The following is a 13,274-nucleotide window of genomic DNA, read 5'->3' as shown; positions in this document are numbered from 1 at the left end:
TCAAATGTCCTAGCTGATATACAAGAAAAACAAAATCAAAAGGTGAAACATTGATAATCTCGGGATAAGGGGAAGGCGATATCGTCATCGGCTTCGACATTGAGTTTAAAGTCTTCGAAGGTCAAAGACATGGGTCTTCGACAAAAGCTGTTCAAGACAACTCTGACTTAGGCTTTTGCTGGGCTTTCATTGCTGTTGGGCTGTGCTATTTTTTGCCATTACAATAATCTGCCAACATCTCCTAGCCATGCAACAGTCAACCAATATATGATGAATAGATTCCTCGACAAGGCCACAAACAACACATGAACTGGGCAAATTAATACCACGCCTTTGTAGACCAATTCTAGTAGGAAGACTATTTTTGCAGGCCCTTCACATAAACAATCTCACCTTGTTTGGGACTAGCAATCGCCAGATCATTCCCCAATATTTCCTCAAACCTGAAAAATGACTGATTAATATTTTCCAACCTTATTCGTCTTGCCGTGTGATAAGCTGAACGAATTGTGAATCTTTCAGTAGGATTAGGAGCCCACAAAACTTCATCTCTCGGACAATGAAGAGAGAGGAGAATTTTGATAATATCAGCGACTTCAATGGAATAAAAAAGAAAGTTGAGAAGATTCACATTCCAACCGCCATTCGTATGATCAATAAGCTCCCACACCATGGCCCGGGGATGTAAGGTATGTGGATTCGTAAAAATCCTACCCCCATTAACATTTGGCGACCAAATATCATCCCAAATACCAATACTTAAACCCATCAACAAAATTTCTCTACCCTCCATAAAACTCCGCCAAACATAACTGCTACTAGGTCTCCGTTGAGCATTCATAAAAGACCCTGTAGGATAATATTTCCCTTTAAGGACTCGCGCACCAAGAAATGATGAATTTTGTAACAATCGCCATCCCTGTTTGGCAAGTAGGCCAAGTTGAAAAGATCTAGATCTTTGAAGCCCAGTCCCCCATCTCCCTTTGCCGAACACATCTCATCCCAGCCAATCCAGTGAATAGAATGTTTATCGGCATTGCCCCACCAAAATTTCCTTATAATTCTATTAAACTCTTCACTGATAACCTTTGGAATCCGCATACAGTTCATCATGTGTGTTGGAATCGCCTGAATCACAGCTTTCACATGAATCTCTTTACCTGCCCGAGATAAATTTTTATTCCACCACCCTTGCACTTTATTCCACATCCTTTATTTGTCAGAATCAAACAATAATCTTTTTGCTCTCCCTACTAGTACTGGAATCCCAAGGTATTTATCCATATGGATGATATTGCAGTGAAATGGCCTGCTTGGTATCATCTTTCGTGTTAGGACTATAGAAAACCGACGACTTTTGCAAATTCACCTTCTGTCCCGAAGCAATTTCATACATCTTCAAAATATTCCGGATATGCTCACACTCCTCCTCAATTGCCTTCAAAAATAAAGAACAATCATCTGCGTAAAATAAATGGAAAATACTGAGGCTGTTTCAACTTACAGAGATTCCATGCAATCTTCCTTGGACCGAATTAAGAAGGGCGGTAAAGCATTCTGCGCAAATCAAATAGGAGGTATGGATTCGGGTCTCCTTGTCTCAAGCCTCTCGTTGGACGAAAAGGCCCAACCAGTTCACCATTAATTCGAATAGAAAAATTGACAGTTCATAGACATAGCATTATCAGGCCAATGAACTGACTACAAAAACCCATACGATGCATGACACCTTCCAGATAATCCCATTTACCATTGATTGTAGTATTTACTTGTGTCGATTATGTGGACTATATATATTAAAATATGCTGAAATAACAAGACTGTCCAGCTTGTGTGTTGTGTGTGCTCGGTTGGAGGATCGTAGGAGACATGTTTGTGGTACCATTGAAAACATTAATAAGAGTTGCAGCTGTGACACACTAATACCACTGAAAACATTAACTATTTTTTAAGAAAGACAAGGGAATGAAATATAAGGGTAAAATTTTTACAGAAAAAGTTCTTGAATTTCAAATGATAAGACTAAAGATTTCATTATTCGTGTCTTAAGATGTGACGGTTGAGAACATCCAAATCTCGCAAACTTTTTTGTTGTGTAACAACAATAAGCAGCATGCATGGGCGGAGCCATGTTTTGATGTATAGCAACAATGTAATCATGGCCATGGCCATGGCGACGGGGCTAAAGAATTAAAATAGTTATTAACAAATCCAAGTGCATTCAATGTAATCTTCTGCACATGATGCACCCTATCAAACAAATCCTTCTTCATCTCCACATCCGTGACATACTCAAGCTCGTCTTTACATAACTCCTCGTACGCGAAGGCTGCACTCATCCACGTCTCCACGTTGCTGACGTTTGATCCAAAATCTGGAGCTCCTGGGTCCTCCCCCATTTCCCGCATTTGCCCTAACGAATCACCAATCTCCTCCGTCGCGTCGCTCAGAAAGTCCGCGCAGTCTTTGATTGGAGTTGGGGAAACTTCACGGGAATTAATAATATTGGACAGGTAGGCGGCGACTCCATTGACGTGAGAGTGGCTGACGGATATGGCGACGCGGGCCAGCCTAGCCGGATTGGATTGGACGACTCTGGGATAGCGAGAGAGCGTCTTGCAGCAGAGCTTCGGGTCGTCTGTTGAGTTACAGCTTCGATGGATGTAAGCTGTGCCGGTGGAGATTGATTGAAGATGGAAGGGAAGGAGTGTGAAGAGGAGTGAGAGGAATGCAAGGCAATTCATCCTCATGGCCGCCGGTGGTTTTGTTTTCAATAGGGAAGAACATACGTTTAGCATGCATAACAAATTTCCGTATAATGCGGCTATGCCGATCTCACACAAACAGTAAATATAATGGTTGATTTTATCCTTACGTAATACTAGTGACCTTCATTTCATTGAACACATATAACAACTCATTGGCTGTAAAATCTATGGATTCCAACCCAAGGTTGGAAACTATATTTTTTTTTTTTGGGTCAAACCCATTTAGTTAACTCATCAATTTTAGGCCCACTAAATTAACTCCCGTCAAAAAATTCTCCCCCAAAATGTTCTCACCAAAATATTTCCTCCCAAATTGTAGCCTATAAATCAACCTCCACCCTTAATTCAATATTTCATTCTCTTATTCATAATTATAATTTTCTTCTAAATTCCATGTCACGGATGATTTTTTTTGATATTATACAAAATATTCTCAATAGTGATGAATCGTATGATGAAGACAATAGTCCTCCTAGCTGCTATGGAAGAAGAGAAAATTTTTCGTCAGAAACAATTGACTCACCGTTGTGATTATTGGTGTTGAGACGTTGACGAATCCAAATAATTAAAACAAGTCCATTTATTAAAGTCTTAAATAAAAAGAAGCACACAATTATCAATAATATGTATTAAAGTCTTCAAAACCAAACCCATAATTATTTGAAGACAGTTTGGTGAGGAAGAGTGGAGACTGGAGAGAGATATAGATAGGAGTTTTGGTGACTTTGATTTTATAGTGTTTGAAGATCACAAACGATTTTGTTTGAAGACACGTTGGTGAGGAAGAGTGAGATAGATATAGAATTATAGATAGGAGTTTTGGTGATTTTGAAAGTTGGTGAGGAAGAGTGAAAGGGGTATAAATAGGAGTTTTGGTGATTTTGAAATTGAGAGTAAGACCTAAGAGAGCATGTGAGTTTGTGTTGGAGTTTGATTAATTCGCCTCTCCCCAATCAAGATATGGACAAAATGCAATAAAATGACAGTTCAAATGGTATTGATTTGATTGAGCAAAGGATGGTTTCTCCGAGCCACACAGAGTGCAGTGGAGAGAGTTATCTACAAAAGAAAGGCTCAGATGAATAAACTGAAAGCAGCAATACAAAAATAATGCATACATAGCAAAAATATAACAGGAGAAGCTGTTTCTACAAGTAGTCTCAAGACATGCTAAAGTTACATATTTGCTGTTGTCTCCTTGATTTCTTCCAATGAGATGGTCTGCATATAAGGAGAAAAACTCATAAATTATCACGGAAAAGAAACTTCTAATAGTAATCGGTAGAAAGTAGAAACATGCCATATCTCGCATAAACTGGAAACAAGGCTAGTAGACCATGATAACTCTCATATTGGCCAAAAAAAAAGGAGTAATAGCATTGATATTTACTTGCAGCAATAAAGCAAGTTACATCATATGAATCTACTCCTCTTTTTTCTCCATCACATTGCGAGCCTATGGCCTTTGGGTGTGTGTGTCTCGTGTAGTTGTGCGCTCGTTCAGGTGTGATTTCACATGCAATTTGTGCTTTTATCAAACCGCGACAACTAAGAAAACCATACTAGTCCTGTTTCACCTGCAAGTTCTTCCACACAATACCTGGACCAAACTGACCAAACTGAAACATTTTGTGGTGCGTGCTTTGCACTATATTCTATGAGAATGACAAAAGTAAATGCCATCAATCAAATCAAAGTGTAAAATCACCTGATCTTTTCCAGCAAAATCATTTTCTGGAGTAAGAAAGAGCATGCAGTGGCACTCCTTCCTGCCAAGGCAACTCACAATTCAGTTGAGGAGCACATTCACAAAGAGAAACTAAACCCAAGGAAAACAACTTCAAGAAAATCAAAGCATATCATAAAGAAACTAACGTCAAACATTTTTGTGATTATCAAAAGGATTCAGACATTGAAAGAAACATTAACTTTCTTCAGCTGTATAAAAGGCTCCAAGCCAATCAAATATTCCTCGCCAAACATAAAATCTGAAATTTTGAATACTGAGTATTCCTCAACAACTCAGACCCGAAATTGCAAAGGTCATCTTTCAGTTCAGGGGGAATGACAGCGAAAGAAGGAGGTTCCATTTCTGTCCTCTCACGTCTTCCTCTCTAGTCTCTACCCAATGAGTTAATCATATTCAACAAAATCCTAAGCATGAAAAGTACACCATTTTCCAATGTAATTTTTCATCAAATGCCATCATGTTTTCGGTTTTTTGGGGAAGGGGGAGGTTACTTTAAAGAAGTCATCAGTTCAACATGAAAAACCTCCAAAAAGAAATTTTCTGAGTATTTTATTTCAAATCACTATGTAACTGATGCAATCCCAGTAACTGCTAACTTCTTATGAAGGGTCTTTGCTTCCTAATCTAAGCAATCCAGTAGCAGCGTTGAACCACAGCAAATTATACCAACGAGTTTTATTTGCTTGAATCTGAAAAACATCAAAGTCACTCCTATTCGGAAATGGGAGCACAAGCACCCCGAATGGGTTTGAACCGTTGACAAGTATGGTTATATGGGCACCACAGCAAAAAAGGACACCCTCTTCGAACCTCCAAACCAAGAGACTTCAATAGTCCAGAATTATGGAAGAAGACTCCTCATAACTCAAAGCAATCTGTTTGGAGATAATTCATTTTATTCGACAGACATTTATTTACCTCTCTCGCATTGGGACGCAGGGACAGTTCCAAAAGCCCTGTCCTGCCTCGGCAGGTTTGTCATCATAATGCCTGAAAAAACCAATGGAGATCCAGACTTAGATAGTAGTGGTGGAAGATAAAATAAAATAGAATCCTCAGGATTCTAGTGACTATACTGGGAGAACAAGGGAAATCAAGGTATATGGAATTTACCGACAAGGGCAAAGTGGTGCACCTAAAGCATCTTTATGATCAGCCAAGCCCTATTTACATTCCACAACCACGTTAGTATATGATACAATGAAACACATCAGAGCAAATAAATGAATATGGCATTCTTGGAGTGTTACTAAGAGCATCTATTTTGTAATTTATCATGTTGATCTAGTGTCACGAAAATAAACTCAATCATATCAAAGCCAATTTCGCACATGTTCTCCCGTCAGAATTTCAAAATGATTTTGTCGTACATTTCAGCATAATTGATGGCAGATCCACGAGTCACCTGAGTACACAACTAATTCAATAAAGAAAGTCCAAAAACTAGAATCCTCTACATTTCAAAAACTTCAAATACTAGAACTCTCGTGCAACTTTGACAAACCTATGAACATAAATCAAATTGAAAAATTCGTATAGGATTTCCCTGCGCGTGATGCGTTGTATCGGACTCGGGTGCATCGATGATGAGCGAGGGCTGGCACAACCTTATCTCAACAGCGATGCGCTACATCGGACCTTGGGTGTAGTGATAAATGAGAAAGGGCATACTAGGGAGTCCCCCATAAGCAACGCGCTGTATACATGGGTGGGGGTAAAGAAGCTAGTTCATGATTATATGATTACGATACATAGGCACGGGTTCCCCCATTATGGAAAGGTGGGGGTAAAAAAGTAGGGTCACTTTCAGGCAGATTAACTGAACTAGTTTACACCATGATTAGATAAAGGGTTAACATAATTTGTCTATAGGAGTCTAAACAGGTGGGTGAAAAATCTAGAGAGATTGAAAACACATGTTAAATTATGGTACACTAGAATGGATAGAAATAGAAAATATGGGTATGGTAATAGATAGCAAACTAAAAGAAGATAAATTGCGTGAAAATTGTTTAAGATGGTATGATAATATTCAACGTAGAGATAGCGACGCAGCGGTGAGGAAAATCAAGAGAATTTATATAGGTAAGAGTAGGAAGCGAAGAGGAAAACCTAAAAAAGACATTACTTAAAGTAGTAAGAAATTACATAAATTCAATAGGAGGTGAAGTATGACCATAGATAGAAATGAATGGCAGAACTTAAAGGAGAGCATAATCCGTAAGATAAACAAAAGTTTATGCATGTAATCACAATTCACAATTGCAAATCACGGAAAGCAAACCAGGTTTCCAAACATCCCACAAATATGTGCTTTCTCGTCTACTTTATTCTTGCCCTACTTCATGCTTCAATGCCATTACCACACCTATTCTATTTAAGAGAGCGAAACCTCTCCAAGGTTGGAGCACCTAGGACAGCCATCAGCCATCAGCCCCAGACACCTAGCACCATTTTAAATCCAGATGTGCCAGGCAAAAACTCAAGACCTCCAAGTTTCTGGCAGGTCCAGTCCGAGACCGAGCCACTCCTTTTCATTCCAGCAATCCATAACAAATATAAAGGTAAAATAATTTCACACTTCAAAGGGACCACACTACGCCTTCTCATTTTAGCAATTTATAAAGACAAATTTTAAGGTGAAAATGAATATCTCCATTGGTTCTGCCATTGCCCCAAAATTATACTTTTCTCTTATATGTTAACTCTAAATCCATCGAACGAACCTACATATCTTGAATCCTTTCAATCAGGAACTATCCCATGCAAAATTTCCAAAAAACAAATTTCAAAAATGGCCGAGAAGTGAAACCTGGAATTCTACAGTACTCGCAAATTACCTTGATAACAACAGAAGTGACTCCCTTGTCCACACAGAAGTAGGTCCCGGACTTGCGTGCATATTGCTCCGAGAACTTCCTCATAATTTCAACCGATTTCTCCGACGGTTCCACTGTAGAAAGAAAACAAAAGCAATCTACACATTATTTGAACAGAACTTTCAAAATTAACTTAACGAGGATTTGAAATGAGAAGAGAAATCGAGTGCATTCGATTCAATGATCGAGGAAGCGAAAGAGGTCTACCTTGGGCACGAACAACGAGGCGGTGAAGGGAAGTTCTGGAAGTACAAACGAATCCTGCCGAAGCGATTGCACCGCCGAAGCCACAGCAAGTCGCCTGAGAAATAACCATCCTTCGATCCTCACTTAATGTCTGTAAAGAGAGAGATTGCTACTCTATTTGAAAATTTTCAATTTATTTTTTACCTTTTGGTTTAATATTTTCGACTGAATTTAGAATTGGATTATTTCCAATTTTATTTTCGATAATTTAGATGTGGGCCTGAACCGCCCGCTACGGCGCTACCACTCGTAGTAAAAAAAATATCTGCGAAGAAATAAAAAAAATAACCTGGAAGCTACGCGAGAGGGCCCATATGTTAATGTAGCCTGCAGTCAGCCAATGTTACATGACAGTGGTCCAGTTCAACATCCAGAGGGCCCGTTATGTTACTTGACACTGGTCCAATCCAACATTAACAAGCCCAAATAACTCACCTCACAACAGAAGTAATGGGAATCCCAGTAAAAAAACATCTCAATCATTCCAGTAGTCGATGTGTAACTCTCTGATTCAATTACCAGGTTTTGTCAATCATTTCAGTAATCGATGTGTCACTCTCTGGTTCAACCACCAGGTTTTGTGAAGCGCTACACTTACATCAATCAAGAGACAAAATTCACTACTGGGACAATTGAGATGCTTTTTATTAGGATCCCTAACATTTTTGTTATTGAAATCTCTGGAAAGTTATGGTAAAAGTGAAACAATACTATCCATGGCTTCTCTTTCTCCTTCTCTTTTTGAAATATTGTATGTTGTGAACATGAACAAATCACGACATAAAAACAGTTCCATATGTTTGCTCAAACAAATTAAATGTCATTCAAAGAGAAGTGGTATATACTAGTTATCATACTGTTGTCACCGAAAAGTGGATATTTTTAGTGCCAACAAATACATAACCATAAGACATTTTATGCATCAAGACGCATGCTCCACCGCTTAGAGGTGAATAATTCCATGACTAAATAGTTTCTAAAAGAATTACACAGACATGCATACATATACTTATAAAGGCTACTACTTTGGTACATAGTATGACTGACGGGGCATACACTGCCGTTTCTTGCCTGTTTGGTTTAGTATAATGCTTGGCAATCTCTCTACCAAACGGGTCAAAATCAATTTTCAATGTATGAAATTATACACTAGTGTATATGCTATTAATTTTGCAATGCAGCACCTTGTATTATTATGACGTTGTCATGCAGTTCTTCTCAGATAAACAAATCACGACAAGAAGAAGAAGAATACTCACATAAGGAAAACCCAAATGAAGAAAGAACTGAAGGGGAAAAAAAAAGCAATTAAGTTGCACAAAATAGTATATATTAGAATATTGAACAAGAAGTACCTTGAGTGTTGCGTGTGTATCTGTGTGTATACGCACACACACAAACATATATACACACACACACACACATACATGATAATGAATGGGTGGAAATTAAGAATAGCTAGTGACAAAACAGATAATGATAACAAGAACACCTAAACATCTTATCCATTAATCAATCATGCACTGCCTACAATTTCAAAAGATGTGAGTGTAAGAAACGCAAGTGGTCAATAAATATGCAGATTCATTATATGCTTGTATAGATCAAAAAGTATAAATTACCTTAATTTAAGAAGACTAATCGGCCAGATTAATCTGAAAATTAATATTGCATGAAAAGAAGATGAACTTCAAAGACAGATAACCATTAAAACACATATAGATCTAGGGTTTTTGTTCTTTATTGAACAAAAACCCTAGATCTATATATATTTTTTCTCTCAAACAAACCATACACAGATTTTCTCACAACCTAACTAGCAATCAAGTAGTAACTTCAATAGTAGGTTAATTAAAGCAAACCCAAACCCAGAAAGATCAGAACTTTATGCAAGTACAACAACAAGATCCATATTATAATCTATACTCTAGTAATTAATACTTCACAGAAACCCACATATTATCAATAGATGCTTGATTCGGCAAGGATAGGATTAGGAAGAAAGTAAGTAATCGGACCGAGATGCTTGATTCCCCCAACAACAACAGAAATAAAACGACTCTTGAAAAAGTCACACAAAACAAGACCACACACACACCCTAGCTTGCTTCCTTCCTTCAAGGCCTTCAACAAGTAGTCAAAACCAGCGCCTCGCGTGTAGTCTGGATGAGTGAGTCTCTGTTATATATTCCTCGAGAAGACAAGTGTATTCATTTCTTGTTTTGCTTTTTTGGGTTTCTTGGTTGGTATAGTGATAATGATGATGATGATTATGGTCTCAAGGTTGAGGGAGTTAGTAGTCATGATGATGATGATGATACAAGAAGAAAGTGGTGGGCGAGGTGGTGTGGGTGTAATGATGGCGGTGGAGAAGGAGTAGAAGAAGAATGATAGAGGGGACATTATGATTGCATCTTCTGGCGTTTAAACAAAGTACAATTTTCTAGGTTTGGTGCGCCAATGAAGCCGCCCATTCCATGGCTAAGCATGCCTTTCTTATTCAGGGCATGCGAGTTTGGATTGAGGAGGTACCTTGTTCGGTTGTGCATATTATTCAGGCGGAGAAGTCTTTCTGGACTTTAACTCGTCAAAGCCATGCTAATGACTGCTATTGAGCTATTCTGTTATGTTTTGTTTTAGATAAAAACTGTTTTGTTTTGTCCTTCATTTTATGAGGTTGATTGTATTCCACCTATATGGTGGCCCGAGTGCCTATAATGGCATCCATTTCTTTTACTCACGAGCTGAGTATATGAATACATATATGGTCTCTTGACCTTTTCAAAAAAAAAAAAAAAAAAAAAAAACTAAAAGAGAACAGAAGTGATAAAGATATCAATAATAATAATCTCATAAATATATCAATAGTGTGTGATAAATATTGCTTGGATATGATTTTCAATGGATTTCTTGTTATGATGTCATCATATTTATTGAATACATAAAACAAATTGTTCCTAGAATATTTATGTGATAGTTATTATTTGGATCTCTAACATTGTTGAAAGGAGAATGGTAACATATAACTATGGGGTTAATGTAACTTTGCTTTAGTGAAAATTTTTATCAATTGAATTTGGTCACTCAATTTACAAACATTCTATTTTAAGTATAAAAAAATTTCAAATTGTTTTAACTTAGTCACAGGGGTAGATTTTTGACTTTTCAATCAGTCACATTTTTTTTTAAATGTGATGACACATATGACAATAAATAAAAAAAAACACAAACGAAAATGTCATGTATCCCATCAGTTTAATAGTCCATGGGAGCCCAACATATTTATTCCATTGATTTAATCAATTTAACAATTTTATTTCCACTCTTTTAACCCAAAATTCATCGTCCAAAATTTATTGTTCTAATATAGATTATATTGTTTTGTAAAACACATTATATAACTCATTTTTTAGTTCTAATTCATTTGTTTTTGAAATTCCATTGAAAAAAATAATGGAATTAAGATTTACCTGATAAAACTCATCTACAATGAATGATAATCTATATTAAAAACACAACTCCAGCTTCTTCTTTTCCCCATACAACCGCGGTCCACATTTGCTCTTTCAAATAACAGTGGGTGTTCGAGTGCTCTCTATGCGCTCAATTTTTTTGCCTTTGAAGCTTGGCTTTCATCCATCCGAATTTTTGGCACCACTGCAAACTAAAATAGAGTCGTCCTGTAGCTATAGTGTGACCTCAAGTAACTCGTTCTGCTTGCTTCTTCTCAGTTCGCCTCGACAAATAGGGAACATTGCGCCGCCGATTTCACAGTCGCTGGCTCCGTAGTCCTCATCCTTTATTTCAAATGTGCGATTGTAGTTCGTCCCCAGCCCAAAAGGTGCCTAAACTCATGATAGAAACACTCTTTGCCGTCCCATCGATGAATTGCTTTCTGAGTACATATGCACTTGGCTTGGGCAATATTCATTTGATTTCTTCTTTCAGGCTTAGAGCAACTCCAATGGGACTTCATTTTCAAGTGCTCCATTTTTCATTGATAGTTGTGCATCATCAAAATATCAAGAGGTCTTCTACAATGGTAAACAATACAAGCACTTGAATTAATTTACCATTTCCCTCTCTTTTGCAAATTTAAAAAGTGAAGTGGAGTGGGGAGAGAAAAAATAAGAGAAAGTTTGCAATGTGTCAAATAATGATTGGTTGTGTGGGTCCAATTTATCCTCTTAAGAGGCTCTTGCAATGTCAAGTATTCACTAATATTAAGAGTTGCTTCAAGTGTTGGTTTTGATCCATCGTAGACACCAAGTGCTTGAAAATAGTATTTTAAGTGCTTAAGAACTCTAATATCAAGCATCCATTGTGGATGTTCTTAGTCCGTTCAGTCACTTGCTAGAACTATTATGCTTTTATTCATCTTTACTCGCTCTAATCTATATAAAAGGTAAATTCTCAATTCTCCCCTCTCTGATGAGTTCTGCAGTTTGGTCTCTCTGATGGGCAAGTGCAGCTAGGGATGGCCAGCTTCTCTGATGAAAAATTGGTCATCTGTTGAATTTTTTGATTTCTAATCTTCTGGTTCTTTCTTCGCAAGAGTCAATGCTAATAATGTAAGGTGGCCTCTTCTCTCAGCAATTCCAATCTCAAATTCGATTTTTTTTTTTTTTTTGCAGGGTTTGGATGTTGCAGACATGGATTCGGAAGAGAAGATAGATAAGATGAGAGAGTAGAGAGAGATAAAGTGGGTCTTTCAGAGAAATTATTTTTTTTTATTTTTGATGTCACATACACTTTTTTTTTTAATATCACAAAGGAAATTTAACAGTTCGAGAAGTACGAAATCTGTTGAATGTTTTGTAACATTTTAAAATTTTACATACCTAAGTTGAAATGATTGAAAAATAGATGATCGAGTTAAACTAAGTTATATTTTTTAATTTCTAAAAATTATATTAACTCTATAACTTATGACTCTGTAAAATTTACTAGTTATCATTATTATTTTTTGAAATAGCGTTGAGAAATAGTTACCATCGTTACAGTATAATACTCCCATAATAAAAGATTAAAAAGTAAAAACTCAAGTTCGTTTTCATTTTCAGTGGACGATGACATAAAACTTGGATCATACATACTCATACAATAATTGTATGCAGGTACAATAATTGTTACTTACGTGTCTTGCGGGTTGTTAGTGGCCCATCTTGATTTTTTTTTTTTTGTGAATGTAGATTGAGCACCTGCAATTTTAATTAATCGGGAGATCGCATAATGCAGTGAAAATGACGACAAATCCATACAAAATACTATATCAAAAACATGTATCGCAATTTATTAGCCCTAAAAGCTTCACACGAAGCAAAGACCTTAGGGGTATTGAAGAGAAAAAGCCACGGCATATGAAAAAACTCTCTTCGAATGAACATTTATTTTGGTGGCATATACAACACCGTATATATTGCCCGTTTGGTAGCTGGGCGTTGCCCAACGTCTCGAGATGCTAGGCATACACCCTATCAACCTAGCCCTTTAAAAGTGTTAGAATATGTGTACATAAATTAATATGTGAATAAGAGTGTTTGAACATGTGTATTTAAATTAAAATGACATCACTAATAATAGTTTTAAGCAATTTTTGTTCTATTACAAATAGTTCTTCATTTTTTAACA

The 13,274-nt window shown here is 37.0% G+C and overlaps 3 protein-coding genes across 3 annotated transcripts; all 3 read right to left on the bottom strand.

The window, feature by feature from the left end:
• Positions 1-837: 837 nt before the first annotated feature.
• On the bottom strand, positions 838-1,209 carry LOC120008675 (uncharacterized mitochondrial protein AtMg00310-like). The gene has a single exon (XM_038859061.1). The coding sequence runs from the start codon at positions 1,207-1,209 to the stop codon at positions 838-840; it is 372 nt and encodes a 123-aa protein (XP_038714989.1).
• Positions 1,210-1,276: 67 nt separating this feature from the next.
• On the bottom strand, positions 1,277-2,750 carry LOC120008674 (pectinesterase inhibitor 3-like). Its single transcript, XM_038859060.1, has 2 exons — positions 2,208-2,750; positions 1,277-1,438 (listed from the first exon to the last, which is right to left on the bottom strand). Exons 1-2 carry the CDS (start codon positions 2,748-2,750, stop codon positions 1,277-1,279), a joined length of 705 nt encoding a protein of 234 aa, XP_038714988.1.
• Positions 2,751-3,750: 1,000 nt separating this feature from the next.
• LOC120008884 (ferredoxin-thioredoxin reductase catalytic chain, chloroplastic-like) lies at positions 3,751-7,811 on the bottom strand. The gene is made up of 6 exons (XM_038859256.1): positions 7,605-7,811; positions 7,359-7,471; positions 5,632-5,681; positions 5,437-5,508; positions 4,477-4,537; positions 3,751-3,989 (listed from the first exon to the last, which is right to left on the bottom strand). Exons 1-6 carry the CDS (start codon positions 7,711-7,713, stop codon positions 3,945-3,947), a joined length of 450 nt encoding a protein of 149 aa, XP_038715184.1. The 5' UTR covers positions 7,714-7,811; the 3' UTR covers positions 3,751-3,944.
• Between the last annotated feature and the right edge of the window lie 5,463 nt (positions 7,812-13,274).

The sequence above is a fragment of the Tripterygium wilfordii genome, chromosome 11 (genome assembly GCF_013401445.1).
Source record: "Tripterygium wilfordii isolate XIE 37 chromosome 11, ASM1340144v1, whole genome shotgun sequence".
NCBI lineage: Eukaryota > Viridiplantae > Streptophyta > Magnoliopsida > Celastrales > Celastraceae > Tripterygium > Tripterygium wilfordii.
Note: the sequence above shows the minus strand (reverse complement) of the source record. Positions and strands in the feature narration are given on the sequence as shown.

What these genes read in the sequence shown, in the direction of transcription:
- LOC120008675 (XM_038859061.1), bottom strand. Translation starts at nt 1,209, where the DNA reads ATGTGGAATAAAGTGCAAGGGTGGTGGAATAAAAATTTATCTCGGGCA.
- LOC120008674 (XM_038859060.1), bottom strand. Translation starts at nt 2,750, where the DNA reads ATGAGGATGAATTGCCTTGCATTCCTCTCACTCCTCTTCACACTCCTT. An exon ending in CATTGAATGCACTTGGATTT is followed by an intron (nt 1,439 to 2,207) that starts GTTAATAACTAT and finishes TTATTTTTGAAG; the next exon opens with GCAATTGAGGAGGAGTGTGA.
- LOC120008884 (XM_038859256.1), bottom strand. Translation starts at nt 7,713, where the DNA reads ATGGTTATTTCTCAGGCGACTTGCTGTGGCTTCGGCGGTGCAATCGCT. An exon ending in TCACTTCTGTTGTTATCAAG is followed by an intron (nt 5,682 to 7,358) that starts GTAATTTGCGAG and finishes GAATGTAAATAG; the next exon opens with GGCTTGGCTGATCATAAAGA. An exon ending in GCACCACTTTGCCCTTGTCG is followed by an intron (nt 5,509 to 5,631) that starts GTAAATTCCATA and finishes TGGTTTTTTCAG; the next exon opens with GCATTATGATGACAAACCTG.